The following is a 23,834-nucleotide window of genomic DNA, read 5'->3' on the forward strand; positions in this document are numbered from 1 at the left end:
GTTTCATGCAAAGAATTTTAAAATTCTTGTTTGGGACGTAAGGCAAATTTATCTCCTAAAGTTTTAGATGGAAGTTGTGACAAATCTATTAACTTGCTTGTGAAGGGCTCTCCACTGCTTAATAACACAATATGCGTCTTCTTTCTACTAAAGAGAAAAAAAAAAAAAAAAAAAAAACTTTCTCCTGAGTACAGCAGCACAAACAAGAAGCATTTAGGCTGCTTATTAACACTAGACTGCTCCCAGTTCATTTCACGCAACATTCAAAATTCATTAACTTGATTTTGTTTCATGCTTAGAGAGCTTGGGAATAATGATGTCTGGGTCACGACCAAAACGGCAAAAATTAAAACTAAGAAATTTGCTTTCAGTCTTCTCTGTACTGTATTTATTAGAACTGGAGGAGAATACTCCCTGGGAAAACAGAAGTGCTGGTAAACAGACAGAGGCCACCGCTTCAGTCACACGTCCATGCAGCACTCCTCTGAATCTCACCTTCAGGTGAAGGCAGAAATGGGTTTCCTGATGAGCCCATCGCCTCCTGCTCTACACAACAGTTCCCTGAGCCTTTGCCATGGACATTTATGGAGGCCTCTAAATAAAAACTGAAAGTAATCGAGTCTTCAGGCTTGACTCCCGTTAGTGGTACAAGCTCAGTTCACAGCACCACAGCAGGGCTGAGGCTGTCAGGGAGCTCTGGAGGCCCCGTCCCCAAGCCCTGCTCCAGCAGGCCCCCAGCGCAGGGTGCCCAGGGCCCCGTGCAGGCGCCTTGTGCCACTCTGCCAGGAGGAGCCCCCACAGCCTCTCTGGGCAGCCTGGGCCAGTGCTCAGCCGCCCGCCCAGCACAGAAGTGCTGCCTGGTGCTCAGAGGGAGCCTCCTGCCTGCCCCTTGGTGCCCACTGCCCCTGGCCTGGCGCTGGCCATCCCTGAACAGAGCCTGGCTGCGGCCTCTTTGCCCCCTCCCTGCGGGGATTCCCAGCCCTGGGGGAGATCCCCCTGAGCCTCCTCTTCTCCAGGCTGAGCAGTCCCAGCTCTCCCGGCCTCTGCTCACAGGAAAGGTGCTCCAGGCCCTCCATTGAACCCTTTCCATCACGTCCATGTCTCTCTTGTACTGGGGAGCCCAGACCCGGACCCAGCACTCCAGGTGCGGCCTCACCAGCACTGAGCAGAAGGGAAGGATCACCTCCCTCAACCTGCTGGCAACACTCCACCTAACTCAGCCCAGAGCCATCAGTCTTCTTAGCAGCAAGGGTCACATACAGCTTGGTGTCCACCAGGACTCCTGCTTTAATGTCACCAGGTCCAGCACAACCTGGTCGGGCATGACCTCAAGATAACTAATAATAAGTGAGGCAGCCCCTCACTATCCTGGCATGAGCCCACCCTCTGTGCCCCCTTCCCTCTCTGCTTGTAGCCTCAAGGCTACGCTCCAGGGATGCTGGGGAAGAGTTATGTGCATATTTTAGCTCCTGTGTCCCTTTTACTCCTGCACACCTGGCAGTCCCTCTCTCCTTGCACTTTCCTCGCCAGAAGTTACTGAAATCCTCAACGTAAATGTAAAGATGCAGCCAGCCCCCCCCCTTCAAAACAAAATACAAATGATTAATGGTCCCTATTTAAGGGCAGAAAAGATAATTCCATGCTTATTTCTTCTTATTTGTGCCCTCACAGTTTAAAAATAATACGGCATCATATATGGGGAAGAAAACCCGTTTGAAAAGGAAGACTGTCTCTCACAGACTTTATTTCAAATGCTGCATAACCTTAAACATTCGTTTTTGTTCATGTCTACTTGGAGAAGCCTATTTCAATACTGTCCTTTGTCTCCTCTTCCCTATCTCCAGCTCCCATGAGATTTTGGTCACAGGGAGAAGCTCTTATCTTCACGAACACCCAGCAAAGCAAAAAGCCTCATGCGTGCTACAGGAGCTCGCTGCATGCATTTGCTTTTCCTCGTACAAAGGCATTTGTGTTCCTCATTCTTTGATGAAACTGAGGAAGAGCAGGGCGAGACACACAGCCTCCTCGCCTGCTCCTATCCAACATGCTTCTGGGAGCAACCTGCAGACGGAAAACAGGCAGCACCACAGCTCTTGGGTCCTTCTCTGCATCTCCCCTACCCCACGCTCACTAAGCATCTCCATTTTCCTATGTGCCTACTGAAATAAAAGTGATTCAAATTAAATGAAGCGATTAAAGAGTATTTACTGGCACACGGTCTTCAGAAAAACATAAAAGCAAGGCCTGATTTTACTATTTCGATGTATTTTTAGTCATAGGAACATCAAAACTTGGCCATCAATTGATGTTTTGGATTAAAAGATGCACCAGCATTTAGAAGAATAGGCGATATTTTGTTCATTATTTGACAAAAACTGGCATTTGTGCTCTGCAAGAGAAAACATCCTTATACACATTTTTTTTTTATTAAAAAGGACAAAAATAGAGGGGAAGTAGATGCAAATACATATATATATATACACGAATGCCCTTTAAAAAAAATCAAAATAATTTGAGAATCTCCCCCTCTCCAAAAAAAAACAAACAAAAATGTGTACATATTCAAATGCAGTATCTAGAAAGTCTTCAGTATTTTTTTCTGTTTTAAAAAATGCTCCCAGGAGAAGGAGCACAGCCCTATCTATGGGCATATCTATGCGAAGGGGTGTTTCTACACCAGATGAGAGGAAAACAGCAGGTTCACGTAAGGAGCTGGCCAGCAGGCATGCAGAAATGCGCACATTCCTACATACAGCATGTAGTCTTCCTCAGGCACGCACTAAGTTTCAAAAGAGGGTTTCTTGGTAGCAGCTAACAGCTGTACATTAAATGGCACCTAGGAGACTATCAGAGACACCACCTCCAACACAGCCCAAGCTGGGACAGCCAGGTAACATCACCGGGGCCAAAGTCACCACGCAAAGCTCACCACCACAAAGAGAACGGCATCTGGTTAATCCTGGTGCCTGACACTTACCAGGGATCACCCCTCCTGCTTGCTTCTGCCCAGAAATCTGAATGAATCAAAGAAAAGTCATCTGTCTGCGTGTCTGAATCTCAGCAAACTGGCTGCAGTGACCAACGCTTTTTGCCTAACATGCCAAAGGAGGCCTGCTTACTTTTAAGGGGACGTGTACACAAGGTCTGTTTGCTCTACGGGACTCCGGCATATTTTTACAATGACTATGTGAAAATTATGTAAATAATGAAAACATGAAATTAGGACAATTATTTCCCTCCCCTGTTTTGCACATAAAAGTTGCCACTCAAAAAAAAAAACAAAACAGAGGGAGGATCTGGGCTGAAAACTAAGAAAATCTCATGAAAGTTGAGCTGTGAAGATCGTTTAAGCAACAGCCCTTAAATAGAAAAATGATTTTTAAAGAAGGGAAGAAAGTTAAATGGGGACCTATTGGAAGAAAAGCAGCAATAGTTGGAGATGGCTTTAAAGGAAATGCCAGAGGTGAAACTATTCCCATCTACAGCAGGCAGCTCTGACCAAGCAGCATCTGAAACCATGAGTAAGTCTGATCCCAGCTCCCAGGACAAGGATTTCAGAACAAACCCATCGGTGTCATGAGCTGCCCTCCTTGCTGTCTCAGGCAGGAATCGAGTCTCTGTGGCTGCCCTGGAGAAAATCTGGGCCTGGGGGCAGCAGGAAGAGGCCAGAGGCTCTGTTCCCCTGGCAGGAAGATCATTGAACAAGAACATGCCGCGGGGCTGGAATAACTTCTTGGGAGAGCGAGGAGGTGGAGCAGAGCAGGGTGACACTGCTGGATTGGGAGTGCCCAAGTCTCGAGTCACAGCGTGATGTGCAGCAATTTGCCCTGTGGTGTCCACAGGTCGGTGGCAGGTCCAGGGGAAGAGGCGGCTGCTGCCCGTGGCCTGTGCAGCTGGTGGGGCAAAATGGCCCTCGGAAGCCCAGGCTAACCAACATCCCCAAAAACGAGCTGCTTCTTTTGGGTACTCCCGTTCAGAAGTACAAAGGCCAAGGGTTCAACACAGTGGTGAAGGGCTACAGAATACACCAGAGGAAAACTGCTTAAGTGGATGAAAAAAAAGACAACAAAAACCCACACAGCACTGGGCAAGGCCCTCCCTCACACATGGTGACCAGCACGTGTCACCTTGTCTTCCCTTTCCCCCTCACCTCCCCTGCCAGGGAGGTGCAGCCACCTCCCAAATGCTGGTGTAAAACCCTCAGTCTCCCAAATGTGACACCAACTTTCATATCCTAAAGTTCAAGAGCCTCATCACGATGCCAGGCAGTCAGCTGGCAGGGAAACGGGGCTCGGCCCACTGAGCAAATTCCCCTCTGATTCTCCCCATCTTCTTGCCCACAAATGCCAGATCTCAGCCTCTCACCTGGTGTCTCTGAAGGTTTTGAGCTGCTCTTTCCCCCACACATCCGCAGGCTGAAACCAGCTATTGCCCTCCTCCCTTGAAGTGCACAACTGCCGAAGAATTACCTTATCTGTCACTGCTTTACCTTCCCTGCTTTGCTCTTTCACAAGCTGCTGATTCACGGCTTTGGATTCAGGCAGGCAGTAACGCACAACCGAGAAGCCACATACTAGTAATTAAATACTTCAGATGTTTTCCCAGTTTGTTATAGGCTGCCAGCAAACAACAAAATGAGGACAGAACAGCCTTGGGAACGTCAAAGGTCCAGACTCTTCAATTTCATGCCTCTAACAGCGTCATTTCTGAGTGGGCCGGAGGCAGAAATTCAGCTCTCATCCTCCTGAACAAATCTCAGCTCAGCCCGTCCATCCATCTTGTCAGCACATTCTGTTTAGCTGCATCAGGTCATAAATGGTTGGTCTTCCTCCCCTCTTCCCCCTCCATGCCTCAGGGAGATCAACATGTGAAGCCCTATTAGTGTCAGTATCTAGTTCTGACACAGCTTACGTGCTTGCACCCAGTGTTACTGAAATGATACCCATATATGCCATATTTATTAAGCCCTAGAGACCTAAAAAAGTGTTTTTAAACTAAAGAGAGCTATATAAACCATACTAGGTTCAGTGAGAAAGAGGAAAGCCTTGTCATAAATGGATAGTTTCTAATGTAGAATTAAAGCAAAACTCCTTGTGGTGTTCTTCACTGCTCCGATATGAGCAACCCAATATATTCCAGCAAACTGAATACAGAAAAGAGATCTTTTGGCAGAACAAAGTAATTTATGTCATGACTGCTTTGTAGCAAACATTTATAGTGTGAGAAGTAGAGACAGGCAAAGCCTTCACATATAGTTGGCCTGCTCTCGCTGTTGTTTCATCCCAGTCTGACACTAATTATTTAAGCCATTCTAATATACACATTTTCAAAGAACACTTTATTTATTCTGACAGGTTGTTTTCCTTAAACATCCACTGATCCAAATTACATTATTATAATTTGTAATATAAACTTTTAAACAGCAAAACCTCTTATTTAAGTAATAAACCTCATAAAGTTTTTATCAGCGCTTATCTTTCTAAACCTCTTTTCCATAGCAGCCAACCTCCAAAACTACAACTCTGAATTACAAACGAAATAAAATGTTGCCACAGGTATATTATCGAGAATTTCTGTTAGTATCCACTTACTAGTTATAAATAAACTACTTACCTACAATTATGACCTCTTAAAGTTTCTAAAATTCCAGGGAATAACCCAGCACTAGCTGATGTCAAACTACTCAAGCAGTCACAGCTCAAGAGGAGAAATGTTTCCTCAGTAAGAATCACCACTCCGTATTACTAGAGGTGGAGCTGGAAAAATGCTCATTAGCCAATATAGCATACCTCATTATTAACATTTGCTTTCAAAGATTAATTTCAGAGGCTCTCAAGAGGACTTGGCATTTCTGTACTACTTGTTACAGGACACAGATGCATGCTGGGGATGGAAATAATTTAGATAAAGAAGGTTTGAGCACATTAATATACAACCCATGTCCAACATGCTTGGTTTAAAATTCTCCAGTTCGGCATCATCTCTTCCCTCCCAACACAAGCAACAGCTCACTGACCTGTCTTTCAATTGTATTGACTTCTGGCATCCCCATGGAGTTACTTTGCAAAACTTTCTCTTCTTTCTGCAAGTTACTGCTTGCTTCTACCGGAGATCCTGCTCTGGGTTTTTCACCGATAATCAGTAGTTCAGGCACATCACGAGCTGCCTGCCGCTTACGAATAGACACCAGGGTTATGTTTTTGTTGTTTAAAGTAGCTAAGCAGGACAGTTCCCTTCTTATTTTACTCTCCCCTTTCCTCTCCATTATCTTTGCAGGCTTTAAATATTGCAACGCCAAAGGAAAGCTTTAGGAGAGCAGTTAGGCAGCGTGCCTTATCAGCAACTCTTCTTTCAGCTGCAACGGCCTGGGGAGCTCTGCCCGCCTCATCAGCGTGCTCATTAGGCATTCCTAATGAAATCCCAGATGTAACCTGTGATCTTTGTGTACGCTGCACTCAGCTACCTCCTCGGCCTGCCAGCCCAAACGCTCCCCACCAATTGGCAGCCCTTGTGCTTACCAAACCGCAGTCAGCGCCGCTCAGCTTTGCGCACGGCGTCGCGGGCAGCTCAGCCAAGGCTGCCTTTCACAAGCTGCTCAAACATGACCTGTGTGCAGCCAGCCGGTGCATAATTAACTCAGACACCCAGGCATTAGCTCCTTGTGGCCACGGGCACAACCACAGCTCCTGCAAAGAGCAATGCTGCTACTCCGCTTCCCTTTTCCATGAAGTGACCTGGGATTTTTTGGATTTTTATCCAGGAAATGGTCCCCGCTAACACTTTAAGCATGCTTATGATAGCTAAGATTCCTAGGCTGAAGGTCTTTCATTTATTTAGGGCACAAGGACAGTCGTTCCTGGTTTCAAAAGGGAAAAGAAAAAGACTGAGTGCAAAACTGACGCCTTTTAAAGCGCAGCTCTTTACCATCCCCAAGCTTAACTAAAAATAAACAAACAAACAGAAAGCTAAACCAGCAATTAATGCCATGAAGAAGAGAAAAAAAGAAAAACTAAAATAAAAAAAAAAAAGTATTCCCTCTGGCAAACCCCTTAGATCCTTTCATCAGTTCCAGGAATGTCTAATTAGACAGCCATACGATAGGCACCATCGCTAGAAGTGTTTAGAGCCAAGCTGGATGCATTTCCCTGGGGCTGCCTGCCCCAAATTCACAGCGCTGTTCTAACCTGGTGAGCGGGACCTCGAGTTCCCTGAGCATCCAGCAGTGCAGTCCACTTCTAAAGGCACCCCTAAACAGGCACCTAAAGACTGGCCATGAAGGGAAACTACACCATACAGTCAGTGTGTCAGCAAATCACATCCCCCGACTATGCACTGACCTCACTGTGCAGGCAGGCCTTAAAATAATTACTTTATTTTTTTTTTATCAGAAATGCTTGGATTTGAAAAGAAAATAAATCACTAAACGTACTCCCATGCAGAGACCAGCACACAGGATCGAAGTCTCGGCACAGCTCAGTCACGGCAAAGAAACCTGAGGACACACATGGCACTCCAGCTGTCTGGCAGGATGAAGTCACATTCCTTTTACTTTTTTCCCTTGACATCTCTCACACCCCTGCTCACACCACGCAACAGTTGAGAGTTCAGAATCCTCTTTAGAAAAGGAAGGTCTTCTGCCAACGAAATGAAAACCAAAATACCATTATAGCATGACTGTGTGTCACTGCCTTAATACACAAGAAGAGGGATAACATTAAACTGGAAAAAGAAAAGTGAATTTGAAAACGTTTTGAGAAATGGCACTTCAAAAGAGCTTTACAAGCATGTGATGATGCCAGTACAATTTAGGACAGGTTCAAGAGAAGCTTCGTTAGCTACGAGGTCAGTGAGGGAACACCCTACAGAAGCTCCCTCTCCGCTCCCCGTTCCCTCCCAAGTGACTGCAGAGACCCAACCCATATAACGTTTCAAAAAAAAAGGAAAGAGGTCAAGAAAAAATCACTCCCATGTTAACAAAGCCAGGTGACCATCCTCGGGACCGTGCCTGGGAGGTGGGGTCCCCAAGCAATTTGTCAGTCGCCCAGCTGGCAGCGTGGAGGTGGCTCTCGGAGGAGCCTCTAGCAGGGTCACGTACGGTATTACCTTATCTCAGAAGTGGGGGCTGGAAACCATCACAGGCTGCTGGCTTTTACTCAAAAGGAACTTTCCCTTTTCCAGACTGCTCAGATCTTAAATACTAACAGTTTTACCACCACGCTACAAGGCGTAAAGCATCTGTTCTGCATTTACCAATAAAACTGGTTAAAAAGGCAGCTGACTTCAGTTGGGACACTTTTCTTAAAAGTTGCCTTTAATTCTTCAAAATATTTCACCTTTCTGACTTTAACTGGCTTTGAAACAACAAACTGAAAATCCTACAGTTTGACTTATGTGAAATATAATTGATATTTCATTACCACATCTTCAAGTACTAGGGCTACATCTACTCATTAAAGACACACACTCAAGCTAAGAGTCTATTTTTTGTCTTTCTAAGGCAAACCAACGCTCCGATCCCAAATCAAAGATACTAAGAAACTCAGCTCTGAGCACTAGAGCTAATTTCTGTTCCAAATAATGGAAAATTCAAATTCTAGAATATCTTAGGGAACACAAATTGCAGTTTCTGGCCAGCTCTAAGGTAAAAACTCAGTCCACTCACCTCAGACAGTATCTTTATTATTCAAAATAGCCCAAACCCCTACCTGGCACGTTGCTACAAGTGACTAATATTCATGAGATATCATGTGATGAAGCTTGCTGTCTGAGGTTCACCCTAGGTTGAGGTTTAACTTCAGCTGAAGGAATAAAGAGATATTTAGTAAGTCTTCTCCCCGCCTCCTCTCGTCCATCCAACTTCTGAGCAATTCTAAGGTAAAAATCTCTTTGCTTGTTCCTAGTAGTGGAAACAAGTTCTTACTTAATGCCCTCACGGTCCTCCTCCTTCAGCAGTGCTGAATGCTGACTTGGAGCTGGAGGAGAAGCACACCAGGCTGTGTTTTGAACACCTTTACAAGGTATTTATATATAAATATATATATATATACTTTTACAAGGTATTTACCTACATTAAAAAGAATTATTTTGTTGGGAGGAGAGGACAGTTTCCTATAGCTCTTCAGATGAATGGGGTATAAGATGTATTTCAACACAGCTGACTGATGTGGAGCATCACATTTAGTAGGCTCCAGCAGAGATCCGTGGCAATGGTGACTGAAACCCATGCAACTGAGTAACCAGCAGCAGCTCTTGGACAAGCACTGCCATTCACAAAGCAGAAACACCCAAGCATCTTGTAAAACAAAACCCAATTTCAAAGTACCTTAACAGAGCAGGCTGAAAGCTCAGAGGCCCTGCCCAATCCCACCCTCTCCACAACTCTTGTGGCCCAGAAGCCAGTTCAGAGGGATGTGAGGTAGCACCCTGAGGGCAGCTACATCTGCTGGAGGAGCAAGGCAGCTGCTTGGAGTTACCCACACAAATTGTTTTCCCCATTCTGGCTCCATTAATTGCCCCTTTGGAGCTGATGCTAACTGTGTCAGCTGCTAACATTTTACTGAGGGCTGAAGGAAGGAAGGAGCTGTTGCCTGTCTCACCTGGTAACAACAAGGTGCCCTGGTTGGAGGCTAGATGTTGCACAGGTGAGGAGCTTTACCAGGAAAAAATCACTCAGGAGTGGTAGGATGGGATTTAGATGGCAAATACAAAATCTGGCTGCTGCTTTTGCAGCTCTGCTAATGCTGGAGGAGATATTTTCATTGTCATTCAAGAAAATACAGAACATACCAAGAAGATTAAATCCCTTTGACTTAAAGCTCATAAAACTCAGCTCATAAAACATGTTTTCCCCTTTATGCTACTTGCTACCACCAGAGAACGTATTAAACCCACAAAAAGTACATGTCTTTGTGTAAATTACGCTTCCTGGGTGCATTCATCCCTGGCTTTATAGGATGACTTGTCCTGTGCCTAATCCCCCTGCCTCCTTGTCCAAAGCAAGCATGTTAAAATGTTCTTAACAATGCCTCGAAAGATGAGAAGCTTGGGAGCAAGTTAAAAATCAGTGGCCTGGAGGTAAGGGGGTCATATTGCCTTCACCTGACGGGCAGACAAGAGGAACTGGTTCAGATACCTGAACAGCATAAAGTGTAAAGACAGGCTTCAGTATTTACACTAAACTAGAAAGCCAGTCTGCCTTTGAATGTAAAAATAACACTTTTCTACTCTCCTCATCAGATGCAAAGCTCCTACAAACATTACAACCCAGCCAGAGTGTGAAACCCAACGATTTCTCCTCCCTCTGCACCCTCTTTAAGCCAAAAGAGGAGTACTGATTAAATGTGTGCACCACTTCTTCAAGCAAGCCCCTGCTCTTGCCCAGCAGCCACTTTCGGCCGGCCGAAGCAACAGCTGCAGCTGAAAGCTCAACAGAAGCTTGCTCACATTCATGGTGCACAGCCACATCCTTGACTTTTCTGAACTGACACTGTTATTACAGGAGAAAAAAAAAAAAAAAGAAAGAAAAAAAGACCTTTTTATAATTTAAGAGGGAAAAAACTAGTCAACTTTCCCTCTTCAATGGCATTTGCTTGCAGTTTTGAGCCATGAAATGAGAAAGACACCTCCTTGGCTACAATGTCCTAGGAAGGCTGGCAGCCATCAGGTATTTCTATAGGGTCAATGGTATTCAGATTCCTCTCAACAGGTAAGGAAGCGTGATCACATGTAATAGCATTTCTCAGGCTGTAAGGAAAAAAAGGAAACCTTCCAAAACTCTGAAAAACAAGGAATCAAATTCCTACCTGCCATGAATAAAATTGCTTAAGAGTTGATGACCTCATTGCAAATCAGATCAGCTCAGACTTTGGCTCCAGCTTTTCAGGAAGCAGACTCAATCTTCTCTAAATATTTAAAAACGGTTGTTTGCTCTCAACCGGCAGGACTCGGCGGTGAATCTCTTTTGTGGCAGGACCCAAAACCGCAGCCTCATTTTTTCACTCCGCGGCTCCTTCACGACCGCAAATTGTGTGGACTTGGTACTTTGTCTGCTTTTAGCAGCGTTGATTTCAGCATGATCATTTCTGTTATCTGTATTTATACTGCAGGAATTTGTTTTCAAGTGCCTGGAAACTACCAGGCTGATCATATTACCCCCGGAAAAGGCACACCTTTTGGGTCAGAGTGCAAAGAACAGTTGCCATCGGGCTGAATTAATTCCAGTCCCGCTCCCCAGCAACATTCGGTCGTGTAGCAGGCGTGTGGCACCTCGTCAGGTGGAGGTGGCACGAGCGTGGCAGAACTACAAACCCAGGATTTGCACTGCTGTGCTCCCACTGCTCTCCATTCTGATGTTGTCTGTGCTGCACCCAGCTCAGAGCCTGGTTTTGGTTGTAAAATTCAAGCAAAAGCCTTTCTCAACTCCACACAGAGAAAAAGAACCTGCATTTTTTCCACCTCGACTGCAATTTTTTTAAATAGAGCTTGAGAATGGATAACACTACAAAAGGAGCAATTTTCGAAGGCTAATTTGAGACGACAAGAAGACCTGTTTAGTACCCGTGAACTGTATCAGTCACTGCTAAAGATCATAGCTTTTGCCAGCTCGCTTGGCTCTCTACATTTAGAAATAAGCCTCAAGTTCTCAATTCTAGTTTTGTTTCGTAAATATCCTAGATTTTTTTGTGGGTTTTTAAAAATACCTTCTACATTTGTTTGGAATAAATACTGAGTCTCTGAACTGTGATTTAAGTAACTGGGAAGGCTGAGGGGTTTATTGTTTTGTTTTGTTTTGAAGTAAGCTACTGTTGACCTTGTTGCAGGTCCTCTCAAATCTTCAATTAATTTTTCCCCTGTACAGATCAGGAATGTAAGCCTACATCTTCAGTGCCATTCATCTCTATTAACATCCTCTAAATCTGTCCCTGACGGTGGAGCCCACAATTTAATGTACTTATTAGTTCCTTCCCAGCACTTATTTCCAGTCCTTCTTGTGGTCACGTTTGACAGGCTGAGATTTCAGCTTGATGAGCCGCCTGACACTGTGTAAAGAACACAAAGCACATCATATTTGTAAAGCATTAATAAAATAAAGGAAAGGAGAGGGAGAGGGGATAAGAAACCAACTTGGATTTGAGCCTGTATTTCTGGTTCTGCAGCTGGCGTTTAATCCCAAGTCCAACTGCTCAGCCTTTGAATAGGAGCTCGTTTCATCACCTTCACTTCAAGAAAGAAGTGAAAAGAACCAAGAACGAAGAAAGAACCATCCCTGTGGGCTGGTTGCTGTTACTGGGTAGAGAAACACAAGAGGGTTTGGGGACCTCTCAGACCCCAGGTGACCCTGCTGGCAGGGGATCACGATGACAGGGCTGCAGTGTGACCCGGACAGCCTGCCTGTGAGGCCGGGGCTCTGCCACAGCCCAGCCAGGCCAGCACAGGGGCCCTGCTCGTTTTGGAGCCTCCCACACTGCAGCTCTGCCCTTGGGCAGCTTTTTCTCCTCGAACTGGAGATCAGAGAGCTGCCAGCCCTCCGTCTGGCTCCCTGCGCCCCGGCAGGCGAGAAGCGAAGAGGGCAACTTCTGATGAGGACACTACAGGCACACAGGGGCATCGGGAGGTCCAAACCATAACACGTGAGCTGCTGTTTAGCTAACCTATTTATGCTGTCCTCCTGCAAAACTCCTGTTTGCTCTTCAGGGCCAGGAGCAACACTGCACCGCCCAGGTCTAATGCCCGGCGTGAGCGTGCTGCCAGCTCGCGGTCAGCAGCCCCAGGCAGGGAGGTCACGGCTCCTATCAGTGGACAATTTGTGCTTCCACAGGTGACCATGAGAACACGTAGCCTTGGCCTCGATAGAGCGACGCTGACCCGCTGCAGAGGCTCATAGACACTATGAGGGAAGATCAAGATGAAGAGATGCTTGCTGTTACTTTTTTTTCTGCTGGAATATCTGATAATTCTGTAATTATCTGATGATAATTCCATCAAGTGGCGGCCTATGAGACACAGCGAGGAAGAACAGAGGTGGAAAAGTCATAGATAATGTGGCACTGAGGGAGGGATGTCACACAGCAAGGCAACCGCTACTGATTTTAAGCTCTCTCTTCAACTCAAACACATGCTTCAAAAAACATCTGAAGGAAACAGCAACGGAGCAAACCTCTTTCTGTTTACAAAAAAAAAAAAATGTATCTGAAAGATGTAACACCTGGACTGAAAGGCGCAGTTAAAACCCTGCTTTGAAATGCGCACAGCGTTTCTCAGGTTGTTTTCCGTGGTATATGCACTTGGCTCTTCAAAACTGCCTGTGGAAGTGGTGCTTATTGACTGCGTGAGCACCCAGAGGAAACTGAACATGTTTGAGTCCTAAAAAAAATAAAAGAGCTCCTGGGAGCTCGTTTTGACACAAAACGCTTTCAGGCAGCGAGATGGATGGTGTTCCCAGCTCTCAGCCACCTTGTCATTTCCAGGGTTCACCTCAGTCTGCTCTACAGAAAAAGGATGTTTCCTCCAAGGACACTTTTAGGCAAAACTGATGTGTTCTGCAGCTCGGTGTAAAAGAAGGTAACCGTCCTGGGAGTTGCCAGGCAACCTGCTGAGATTTATTCACTGCCCTCAATTCCTAGGAAGCATAGATGCCAATCCATGGAAATTCAGGGTCAATTGATTTATTATTCCCTCCTCTTACCTCTGCTCGTTGAAAGAAAAGGTGCCGCGTCAGGGAAGGACTTTTAAGCAGCCCTAGTTCACTCCCCAGAAGAGAATCTCTGAATCTGCGCCATGGGAAAATTGCCACCCCTTCAAACTTCCTTTATCCCCAGCACAGAAAAAGGTCAGAGGAGGTGGCAAGGCACAGTGCCTGCACTTCTCCTGTAATTCTCTTCTGTCCCGCTCGGCAGCCAGTTTCTGGCTATTTTCTCTTCCCTGATCCGTGCCAACGAGCCAGACATGAGCACAGAATGCAAATCCTGACTCGTCCTGGATCCGCATGAAACAGTTTGGGTTTGCACCCAAACAGTTCTCCCCCCTGCCCCCTGAACCAGGCAGAGGGACGTGCACACAAACGCATGTGCACAAACACATCCTGAACAAGCCAGGGCAGGGTATTAGTTCTTCAGTCTGTGAACCCTTTAAGGTCTGATGATAGGGCTGAAAAGATAAATAAATAGCGACTCAGTGAAGCTGTGCATCTTCCTGAGTGGTTTCATAGTTGATTTAAACACATGTAAGTTGATTGTTGATTTTCTTTTCAGTTGATAAGTTTCATAGATGAATTTTAACAGATATAATTTAAGGTACTGCTGTGAGAGAGAGGATCCTTCACGATCTCCTTCACATCCTGACTAGGTGCATATGGCCACAGAGACATTAATATCTGCGTAAATGGGGGAGGAAAGAGATGGGGGGTTAGGTCTGCTATCACAGACACTCAGAAATGCTCACGGCCCCTCAGGAACCCAAAACTTCCAGCTGGAAAGGCTGGGACTTAAAGCGAGCCCCCGTATCCCTTTGCAAGCTCAGGGATGTCACTGGTAGGGCTACGACAGTTACCAGCTCATTTCTGCCTGTGCTCTGAGTTGCTGGAACGTTTCCTTCACCTGCCCTGAAAATGTCAGACATTTTTCCTGCTGCTGGCTGTTTAGGAGAACTGACAGGAGGCCATGGGAAGTTAAAACACTGGCCCAATGTACAGAACTGAACTCCAACAGTGGAATCGATTTGTTTTCCTACACGGTCCTTGTCCAACTGGGACAACTTGTGTGAAAATAATTTTCTATTAATCAAAACCGGTGGGTTCCAGCAGCTGGAAGTTTCCTGGTGATGCAAATAAAGGTATTTCATAGGAACTCTTGCAAAAATTCTCTGTAGATTCAAGCTGCTTAATACTTAATGTTTTTGCAATTCTCCATTGCTTCTGTCAAAAAAAAATTTTAAAAAGGGCAGTTTTTGCTCACAAACACACAGTGCAGGCATCCACGCCCTGGAACATCTAGCTAAAAAGCAAAGCTGACAGAAAAACAAAATCCTAGAATTGTTTGTAGTTAGCAACTTTAATATTATAACGTATCAGTAAAAACAACCCCATGGTGTTTTGCCCTAAATGTATATATGCCACAATTTATTTCCAATACTTGTTTTTTTGCTTCATGGATGTTCAGTACAACTTTATTTCTGCCTCCTGTTACTATGCAACGAAGAACATTTCACAACATTTCACAACCTAACATAACAAACGTGCAAAAAAAAAGGAGAAACTTACTGTGTGTACGAACGATACAAGACTCCTCCTGCTAAAAACAGTCCCCAGCATTTTGGCAGCTACGAGAGAGAAACTTGTATGAGAAACGCGGTACCACACAGGGTGTACTCCAGAAAGAAAGTAACTGACTGTACAAGAAGGTATAAAAAAACCACATGACTGTCATATGAATGTCCTTACACAATATTAATCCAGTTTCTTTGTGTTTATTACTTGCCAGTGGTCTCATTTTAGCAACTTTCTTGTATGTGGAGCACTCACTCTGAATGAGAGTTACAAAAATGTACTTAAAAACTACCTCCAATGCCTCACAGGCTTGAGGAGAATGCATTGTGAGTGGATTCTGCTGTTTGTTTTGAACACTGCTTACTTGTTTGCACTGATCTTCCTTCAGAGTGAGGACCTTAATCAGGAAAGCAATTAAAACAAGACAAAAGTGCTTACAGAGGCTGCAAAAGATGAAAAACTCGGTACATCTCTGAGCAGGTGAGAACAAAGCCAACGTCATGACAAGGCTCGTTTCATTTCTTTGGCCTGTCAGCCACGTGGAATTTCTACAGACAAGATGTTTAATAGCATTCCCCCTGCTGGAGCAGGAATGCTAAAGGCAGCTCAGCACTGCTCTTGCTGACGTTATTGGCAATACCTTAAACGTATTCACCCAGTATCTGCTGCTACGTATGCATTAAGGTGGGGAAGTTGTGAAGTGATGACAACCCAGTTAGTCTGCGCTGGATATTCACACATTAAAGGCATCCTTTGCAGTCTGTAAGGCTGTCAGCAACATGGCTTTCACAGTGCTCACATCAAAAGCTGAATACCCTGTGATTAAAAAAAAAAAAAAAAAAGCTAACAAAATAAAAACTTTGGAAGTTTTAATACAGCTTGTCTTTAATTACCACTATAAGGACTACAGAAAAAATAGAACAGATCAGCAGAGCAGAGGAGCAGAGCACCTCTCCTGTGAGCAGAGGCCGGGAGAGCTGGGACTGCTCAGCCTGGAGAAGAGGAGGCTCAGGGGGATCTCCCCCAGGGCTGGGAATCCCCGCAGGGAGGGGGCAAAGAGGCCGCAGCCAGGCTCTGCTCAGGGGTGCCCAGCGCCAGGCCAGGGGCAGTGGGCATCAAGGGGCAGGCAGGAGGCTCCCTCTGAGCACCAGGCAGCACTTCTGTGCTGGGCGGGCGGCTGAGCGCTGACATGGTGTTTCCTGGATTATTCCACATGGAAGTACCCGTCAAGAAATAAGTGCACATTATAAGAAAAAGGGCCATGAAGTTTCAAAAAAAAAATAATAAATCATCAGAGAGAGCTTCTCCTGCCAAAACAACTCCTCTGGCCTATCTGTTGTTTGCCTTGGGAGCAAAAGCAAGACACAAACAGTTCTATGAATACTTTGCTCTTGAACTGTCACCAGGAAAATTACGTGTCTGTAGAGGCTTTGTAGCGCTAAAGCTGGCCAGTTGATCTGCATCCGTGCAAAAATTTCAATTTTTCTGGGAAGTGCCAGACCGACGTCCCACAGTGGCGATGCTGTGCACAAAGCATGCCTGGCTGTCCGGCTCCCTGAACAAACTCTGAGGCTCTCCCTGCTGGAAAAGTTCACGCACTGCAAATTCAGTTTGCTGCTACATGGCAGCTGTTTCTGCTGTGCCTGCGGAGATCAGTCTTTTTCTTCCATTTGCCAAAATGCACAAACATATGCATTCCTTAACAGGAGATTTTGGGAACTCACAAAAAAGTGATTATACCATTTCAGGAAAAGCAAAATATTTTGTTGGGCTCAAGCTAAAACATGCTCCCGACACTTAGGAATCCCTGAAGAAATGATACGCCTTGTGCTGGGAGCTCTGTGGGATCAATCCTCACTTCTCCTCCCCACTACCACTAACCTTGCAATGAGCCTTGACTGGAAAGAACAAGTTTCACTTTTCTAGCCATATGAAGGCAAAGGTGTCTGATGACTGAACAGCAAGTTAAATTCAAAACACGGCATCTGCCATGTATGGCTCTGGCAACAAAATGGTATGTAGATGGCTACCTCTTTTTTTACTTGCTAATCAGAACTCATTCAGTCTCATCTTAATTAAGCTGTGGCTAACTTGTGATCCATCAGTTTCATAAATAAACTCAGTCTAAGACTCATACCTTCCAAGGGAGTGGCCATAAGCTCCTTTTCAAGTCCTTTTCAGTGGAGAGACACACAATTTTCATCATCTAAAACAGACCGGGCTGCTTGCTCCCTAGAAGAACCATGCCTCTTCTCTGAACCCGGGCAGTTAGCTTCAAATGTTGACATTGCAAGAAATGTGTCTCAAGTTGAGAGGTGTGAATCCAGCACAGGTCCCTTCTGCAAACATCTGACATGCTTCTCAGGCAGCTGGTCTGTTGGGGAAGAGGAGAAGATTAAGGGGGAGAAACCAGTGACTGTTGCACCCAACGTATGCGAACTGTTGGGTCAGAAATGATATGTCACGTCACTCTTGCTGGCCTTCCCAATACAACTGTTCCAATGTAACTGCTCAAATAAAGGCCCTTGAAAAAAGTACAGTCCTACTACAACCTTAACTTTCAGGGTTTGACTTGTTCCCAACTTTGATCCCCACGTGGAGGCTCCCTGTAAGCACCAATTAATCATTACTTACACTCAGCTCTTCCCACTTCCACCACAGCAGAGGCTTTGTCTCTTGGCTTCAGACTGTAGCAATGGCTGAATAAACTCTGGGCCCTACAACATTTGCTGATCAGGAAGCCACTAGGAGGACCTTTACAAGCATCCCAAACAGCCCCAAGACCTCAAAACGCACCAAGGGCTATGACATGGAAGAGAGCGCTTCAGCCTCAACAAGACTGAAAAATCAGGGTTTGGGAGAGGTAGCGCATGTTTGCAATACCTTCAAATTTTGGATAAATCAGCTCTGTGAGAGGCTGGAGACAGACTTATCTGCATCAGATATGCCCCATAATTTTAAGGAGATGATGGGAAGAGAAGTAAATGCCTACCTACATGACAGCAGATCAATGTTAGAACTACAGAATCGCTAAGGTTAGACAAGCCCTCCAAGATCACCTGGTCCAACCATCCCCTACCACCAGTGTCACCCACTCAACCATGTCCTCAAGCACCACGTCCAGCCTCTCCTTGAACACCCCCAGGGACGGTGACTCCACCACCTCCCTGGGCAACCCGTCCCAGTGCCTGACTGCTCTTTCTGAGCAGAAATGTCTCCTCATCGCCAACCTGAACCTCTCCTGGCACAACTTGAGGCCATTCCCCCTGGTCCTGTCACTGGTTACCTTTGAGAAGAGGCCAACACCCAGCTCCCCACCCCTTCCCTTCAGGTTCTGGCAGCCACGACCACACTGTGTAAACACTCCCCCTCACCTAGCTCTCGGCAGCCTCACCCCGCACACGGTGAGGGGACACACGCTGGGTTTCTCACCCCGCTCCCCGGGCGGCCATTTTAGGCGCTGCACGACGCAGCAGCAACAGCAGCAGCGTTTGGAAAAGCAGCACAGCCCAGCTCATCCCTACACCGCCCCTCCGGCGTGTGAGTATCCCTCAGTGGGGACAAAACGGAAGGGGAGGTAAAATCCCGAGATCCAGCAGCACCCCCGCGGGCCCCACAAACAGCACCCCCTCCCGTTGCCCCCACCACCCCCCTCTGCCTTTTTTTCCCTCCCCTCAGGCTCCCATTCTATGCCCCGCCTCCCTGCCTGTCCATCTCCCGCGGGGAGCCAATGGGAGAGAGGCACCGCCCGCTTGGCCCCGCCCCCGGGACTGCCTTCTCTTCCGTCAGGACGCCACAAGATGGTGGCGGGCGGGACGGGCAGGTAGGGGGGGAGGGGGTCGTGGCTCCTCTGAGGGGAGTGGGGCCCGGGCCGGGGCCGCCCTCAGCCGCCTGAGAGACGGGAGCCCGGGGAGGGGAATGGCGGGGTGCTGGGCCCTGTCCTGAGGGCAGGCAGAGCCGCTCTGCGTTAATGCAGGGCCTCACGGGGCCGGCTCGGCTGAGGGAGGCTCTAAAAAGGCTGTTTAAGGGCTGTTTGCTGCTTTGCAGCCTTTATATGCCTTCTATATATCTTTATGTGCCTTTATGTGGTGCGTATGTGGGTGTATATCCTATAATATAACGTCTGTGTATGTCAGCTTATCGCCCTGATAATATATATACCACATATATGTGCACAAATATCTACTATTAATAATACAGAATTGATAATTGGAAAAAAAAATCCCCAAACAACCTACTTTTGTCATACTTGTTGAAATGAGCTACCGATATCAACGATCTAACTCCAGTTATCGCCCCATAAGCCCATCTCTCTACAGAATCACCTAGGTTGGAAGAGACCTCAAGATCATCGAGTCCAACCTCTGACCTAACGCTAGCAGTCCCCACTAAACCATATCACTCAGTTCTAGATCTAAATGTCTTTTAAAGACCTCCAGGGATGGTGACTCCACCACTTCCCTGGGCAGCCCATCCCAATGCCTCACAACCCTTTCCATGAAAAAGTTTTTCCCAATACCCAACCTAAACCTCCCCTGGCGCAACTTTAGCCCATTCCCCCTCATCCTGTCACCGCACTGTGTCTCTTCTATGCAACAATTAATTATTGAACTCCTCGGTTTAATGCTTTCTGACTCGTTTCAGGTTGCTGTGCTCGCTGCTGGTGCCGGCGTTGTTTCTGAGCGGCGCTCTGTGCCTGTGCGTGGCGGTGCTGCTGTGGGGCGCGCGGCTCTGGCTGCAGGCGAGGAAGCGGCGGCTCGGCCCGGCGGGGAGGGACGGGCAGCGGCCCGTGCTGGTGGGGTTTTTTCACCCCTACTGCAACGCAGGAGGTGGAGGGGAGAGGGTCTTGTGGTGTGCCGTAAGGACGCTCCAGAAAAAGTAAGCACACGTCTGTCAAATACCACGTTTCACGCTCAGCTTCTTGAGGTGTTCTTTATGCAAATTGTGTTGTTTTTGCATATTTAAATGGGTATCGTTAATGTACGGGCCCTAAAGGTTTTTTTTAGATCTCTGTTTCACCTGGTTGCACCTTCTGGCTTCAGCACTCTGCCTAGATTTTATTCTGTCCTCTGTCTTCTGCACAGCTGCAGCACCTGTCACTTCTTTCCTCCTAGGCCAAACCCCTCCTCTTGCATCGTTTTTTTTGGTACCAGTATGGGACTTTTAGGGACACATCAGTTACCTGTACACAGGTTCTAGTTTTGATACTCACCTCTTGTTGCAAGAGACAAAGTTAATATCTGAAGTGGATATTAGCACGGACACAACCCCTGGCTTTGCACAGCCTTCTGAATTTTGCAGCCTTCTGCATTTTGTTCATGCTGTACTCTAGATGGACATCTCCTAACATAGCGCAAGGCACTCTTAAGTCTGATATTGATTAATACTGAGCTCCTTTATCTTGTACTCTAAAAAAAAACCACAGTCTTCATCCATCATGCTTTACTGTAGATCAGAAAAAAATAAAATAGAAATATAAGGGAAAGAATTCATAGAATCAATTTAGTTAAATCAAAATCATTTCAGAGCTAGGCCAGATGTTTGTTTTGTGCATACTTTCGTATTAATTTTGAATGAATAATGTTTTAGTTCCATGTTACAAAATTTGATGAGAACTTGTGAAATTCTTTTTCTTTACTCTTACAGGTACAAAAACATAACGTGTGTTGTTTACACTGGTGACAGAGATGCCACTGCAGAAGAAATAGTAGAAGGTGCTTTCAGAAGATTCAACATTAAATTAACTCATCCCGTGAAGTTTGTGTTTCTAGAAAAACGCTACCTCGTGGAAGCTTCTCTTTATCCTCACTTCACTTTGCTGGGACAAAGCTTGGGCTCTGTGTTCCTTGGCTGGGAAGCTCTTCTGAAGTGCGTTCCTGACATTTATATTGACTCGATGGGTTACGCCTTCACGCTCCCCCTCTTTAAGTATTTAGGAGGCTGTCGCGTCGGGTGTTACGTGCACTATCCCACCATCAGCACCGATATGCTGTCGGTGGTCAGGAACCAGGACACGAGGTTTAACAACGCAGCCTTCATCACAAACAACCCGCTCATCAGCAGATTCAAACTCGTCTACTACTACTTGTTCGCGTTCTTGTATGGGCTGGTGGGTTCCTGCAGCGACGTGGTTATGGTTAATTCCTCCTGGACGCTCAACCACATCCTTTCCATCTGGAGAACTGGGGCTTGCACGAGCGTGGTGTATCCGCCGTGCGACGTTCAGACCTTCCTGGATATTCCTCTGGAAGAGGAAAAGAGCACTGCTGAATGTTCCATCGTCTCCGTCAGCCAGTTCAGGCCTGAGAAAGATCATCCTCTGCAAATCAGAGCCTTCGCCAAGCTGCTGAAAGAGAAGAGACCGGGGCAGCAGCCATCACTCAAGCTTATTTTAATCGGAGGCTGCCGTAACCAGCAAGATGAGGAGCGTGTAAATAACCTGAAACGTCTCTGTGAAGAGCTGGGGGTTAGTGCCAACGTGATGTTCAGAGTAAACATTCCCTTCGAAGAGTTAAAGAAACACCTGGCCGAGGCCACCATCGGCCTGCACACCATGTGGAACGAGCACTTTGGGATCGGTCAGTATCTCTGCTCATTTTTCAGCTGCTTGTCTTAGAGGTTAGAACACAGCTGGGGAGGGTTTCACCGTGTGGCTAAGACTCTTTGGGGTAGTGTCTGAGCACGGAGGCGTGCACAGCAAGCAGCTGCCCAAGGCCCTGGTGGTGATCTTGCAGAGGTAGAGCTGTCTGTACCCTGCGGCGCCTCAGAAGGCTGTAGCAACTGCTACAGAATAGAAATAATGATTTCTGAGATTTGAGCCCCCATAAAAGCTTATCCCCCCCAAAAAAAAGCGATACGGTTGCACTGTGCTTTTGAATTTCAGCACGATTTGACAATAATCTCCAATGGATTTATACCTTTATGAAATCTGAAACTTTAGAGCATAATCTACAATGGGTAATATTTGAGCTAGTGGAACTTAATAAAAATCAAATCAGCACTGAGAACAATCAGTAATTAAAGTGATTGAGCTCTTACTTGGAACCACAGAGGAAGGATTGATGTATATATTGTGTGCTATTCCTATCTTGCTGCTTCTAACTGAGCAAAACTTTCTGTCAAATAGCCATCTCATTAAAGTTTCTACCATTAAGAATACAAACGCTGTGATAATTTGGCAGGACAAACGTGCAAATCTTGTCAGAAGCTGTAAAGATGTGTTTATTTGCAAAACATTGAGCTTCTGCTTGAATATCATCCAACTGATACGAGTCCAATCAGCCTTTCTCTCAGATTATCTTTCTAAATCTTAAAAACATTCAATCTGACTGAGAAAATGAATGCAGCTACGTTCAGCTCTGTTTTGTAATTATTTTTTGCGGCTGCCACTAAGCCACAAAAGCAGGTTTGTTTTCAGTCCAGCTTTGCAGTGTTCTGCCACAGAACTACTTTCTGTCCTCATCTTTACATTCATTTTGGGATCTAGCTCTTTATCACCATATAATGTATCTCTTATAGATCACGTGTGCTACAAGAACCCCAAATTAACCAGTTACATCTGATTTCTAGTTTCAATTTTATGTTTAAGGGAAACTTATTTCAGTTACATTTACGCCATATTTTTCAAACTGATGTAAAACTCCAGCCTGTAGTAACTTCTAGGAGAGTTTTATTGCAGTTTTAAATTTGCAGTGCACAGTCAGAAGCTGAAGTCTGTGATGTCCCCATTCACATCGGCATGTTTTGTATCTTTCACAGGAGTGGTTGAATGCATGGCAGCTGGCACAGTTATCCTGGCTCACAATTCTGGAGGCCCCAAATTAGATATTGTGGTACCCTATGAAGGACGTATTACAGGCTTCCTAGCAGAAAACGAGGACAATTACGCTGAGAAAATGGCTTATATCCTTTCTTTGGCTCCTGAAAAAAGGTTGGAGATCAGAGAAAATGCTCGCCGCTCTGTGTACAGGTTTTCTGACCGGCATTTTGAAGAGACATTCCTACTATCTGTGGAGCCATTGTTTAAATAAATGTGCGTGAATAAAAATGCGTATGAGTAAAACTGTCTTTTTATATTTGACCAGGTATGACCTGTACATGTAAATATACGTAATTTATGATTCCTGGGTCCCATTCAATAAAGAGTTTTTTTTTCTTTCTGTCAGGATATCTGCTTTATGTAATAGAAATCTTTTGCTGGGAAATACTTCACTGGGAAATAAATGCATCTGAAAATGTTGTGTTGACTCTGTGACAGTACGCTGTCATGTGTACAGTACAGTGAGCTGCAAAACCTTCTGAATTCACAGTGCTTTTCTGGGTAACAGAGCTACATCTATAAAATCTTTTAATATTTTGTTTTCAGTGAGTCTCTACACATTTCATGATGCTTTACCTACTTTTAAATCAATGTTTTTGTTTGATTGCTTTTGTACCCAGAAGTTTTTGTTTTTTTTTCTAGCAGTTAATTAGCTGGTTCTCAAATGGGCTTGAATGAGATTTCATCACCTACAGCGATTCCTCTAGATCAGTCCTATGGTATTTGCTTGCTTGCTTTTTTGCTACACATAAT

At 45.7% G+C, this 23,834-nt stretch overlaps 2 protein-coding genes across 2 annotated transcripts in view; one reads left to right on the plus strand and one right to left on the minus strand.

Annotated features, from left to right (window-relative positions):
• The window catches only part of ATP7B (ATPase copper transporting beta), a 30,028-nt gene extending 23,750 nt beyond the window's left edge, over window positions 1-6,278 (minus strand). The window contains exon 1 of the mRNA XM_032207927.1: window positions 6,017-6,278. Coding sequence (XP_032063818.1) covers window positions 6,017-6,265 — 249 coding nt within the window. The 5' untranslated portion in view covers window positions 6,266-6,278. The remainder of the gene's footprint in view (window positions 1-6,016) is intronic.
• Window positions 6,279-19,047: 12,769 nt separating this feature from the next.
• On the plus strand, window positions 19,048-23,501 carry ALG11 (ALG11 alpha-1,2-mannosyltransferase). Its single transcript, XM_032207806.1, has 4 exons — window positions 19,048-19,085; window positions 19,907-20,140; window positions 20,909-21,840; window positions 23,021-23,501. The coding sequence occupies exons 1-4, from the start codon at window positions 19,063-19,065 to the stop codon at window positions 23,290-23,292; spliced, it is 1,461 nt and encodes a 486-aa protein (XP_032063697.1). The 5' UTR covers window positions 19,048-19,062; the 3' UTR covers window positions 23,293-23,501.
• The last annotated feature ends 333 nt before the right edge of the window (window positions 23,502-23,834 follow it).

This window comes from Aythya fuligula, chromosome 1 (assembly GCF_009819795.1).
Source record: "Aythya fuligula isolate bAytFul2 chromosome 1, bAytFul2.pri, whole genome shotgun sequence".
In the NCBI taxonomy this organism is placed as follows: Eukaryota; Metazoa; Chordata; class Aves; order Anseriformes; family Anatidae; genus Aythya; species Aythya fuligula.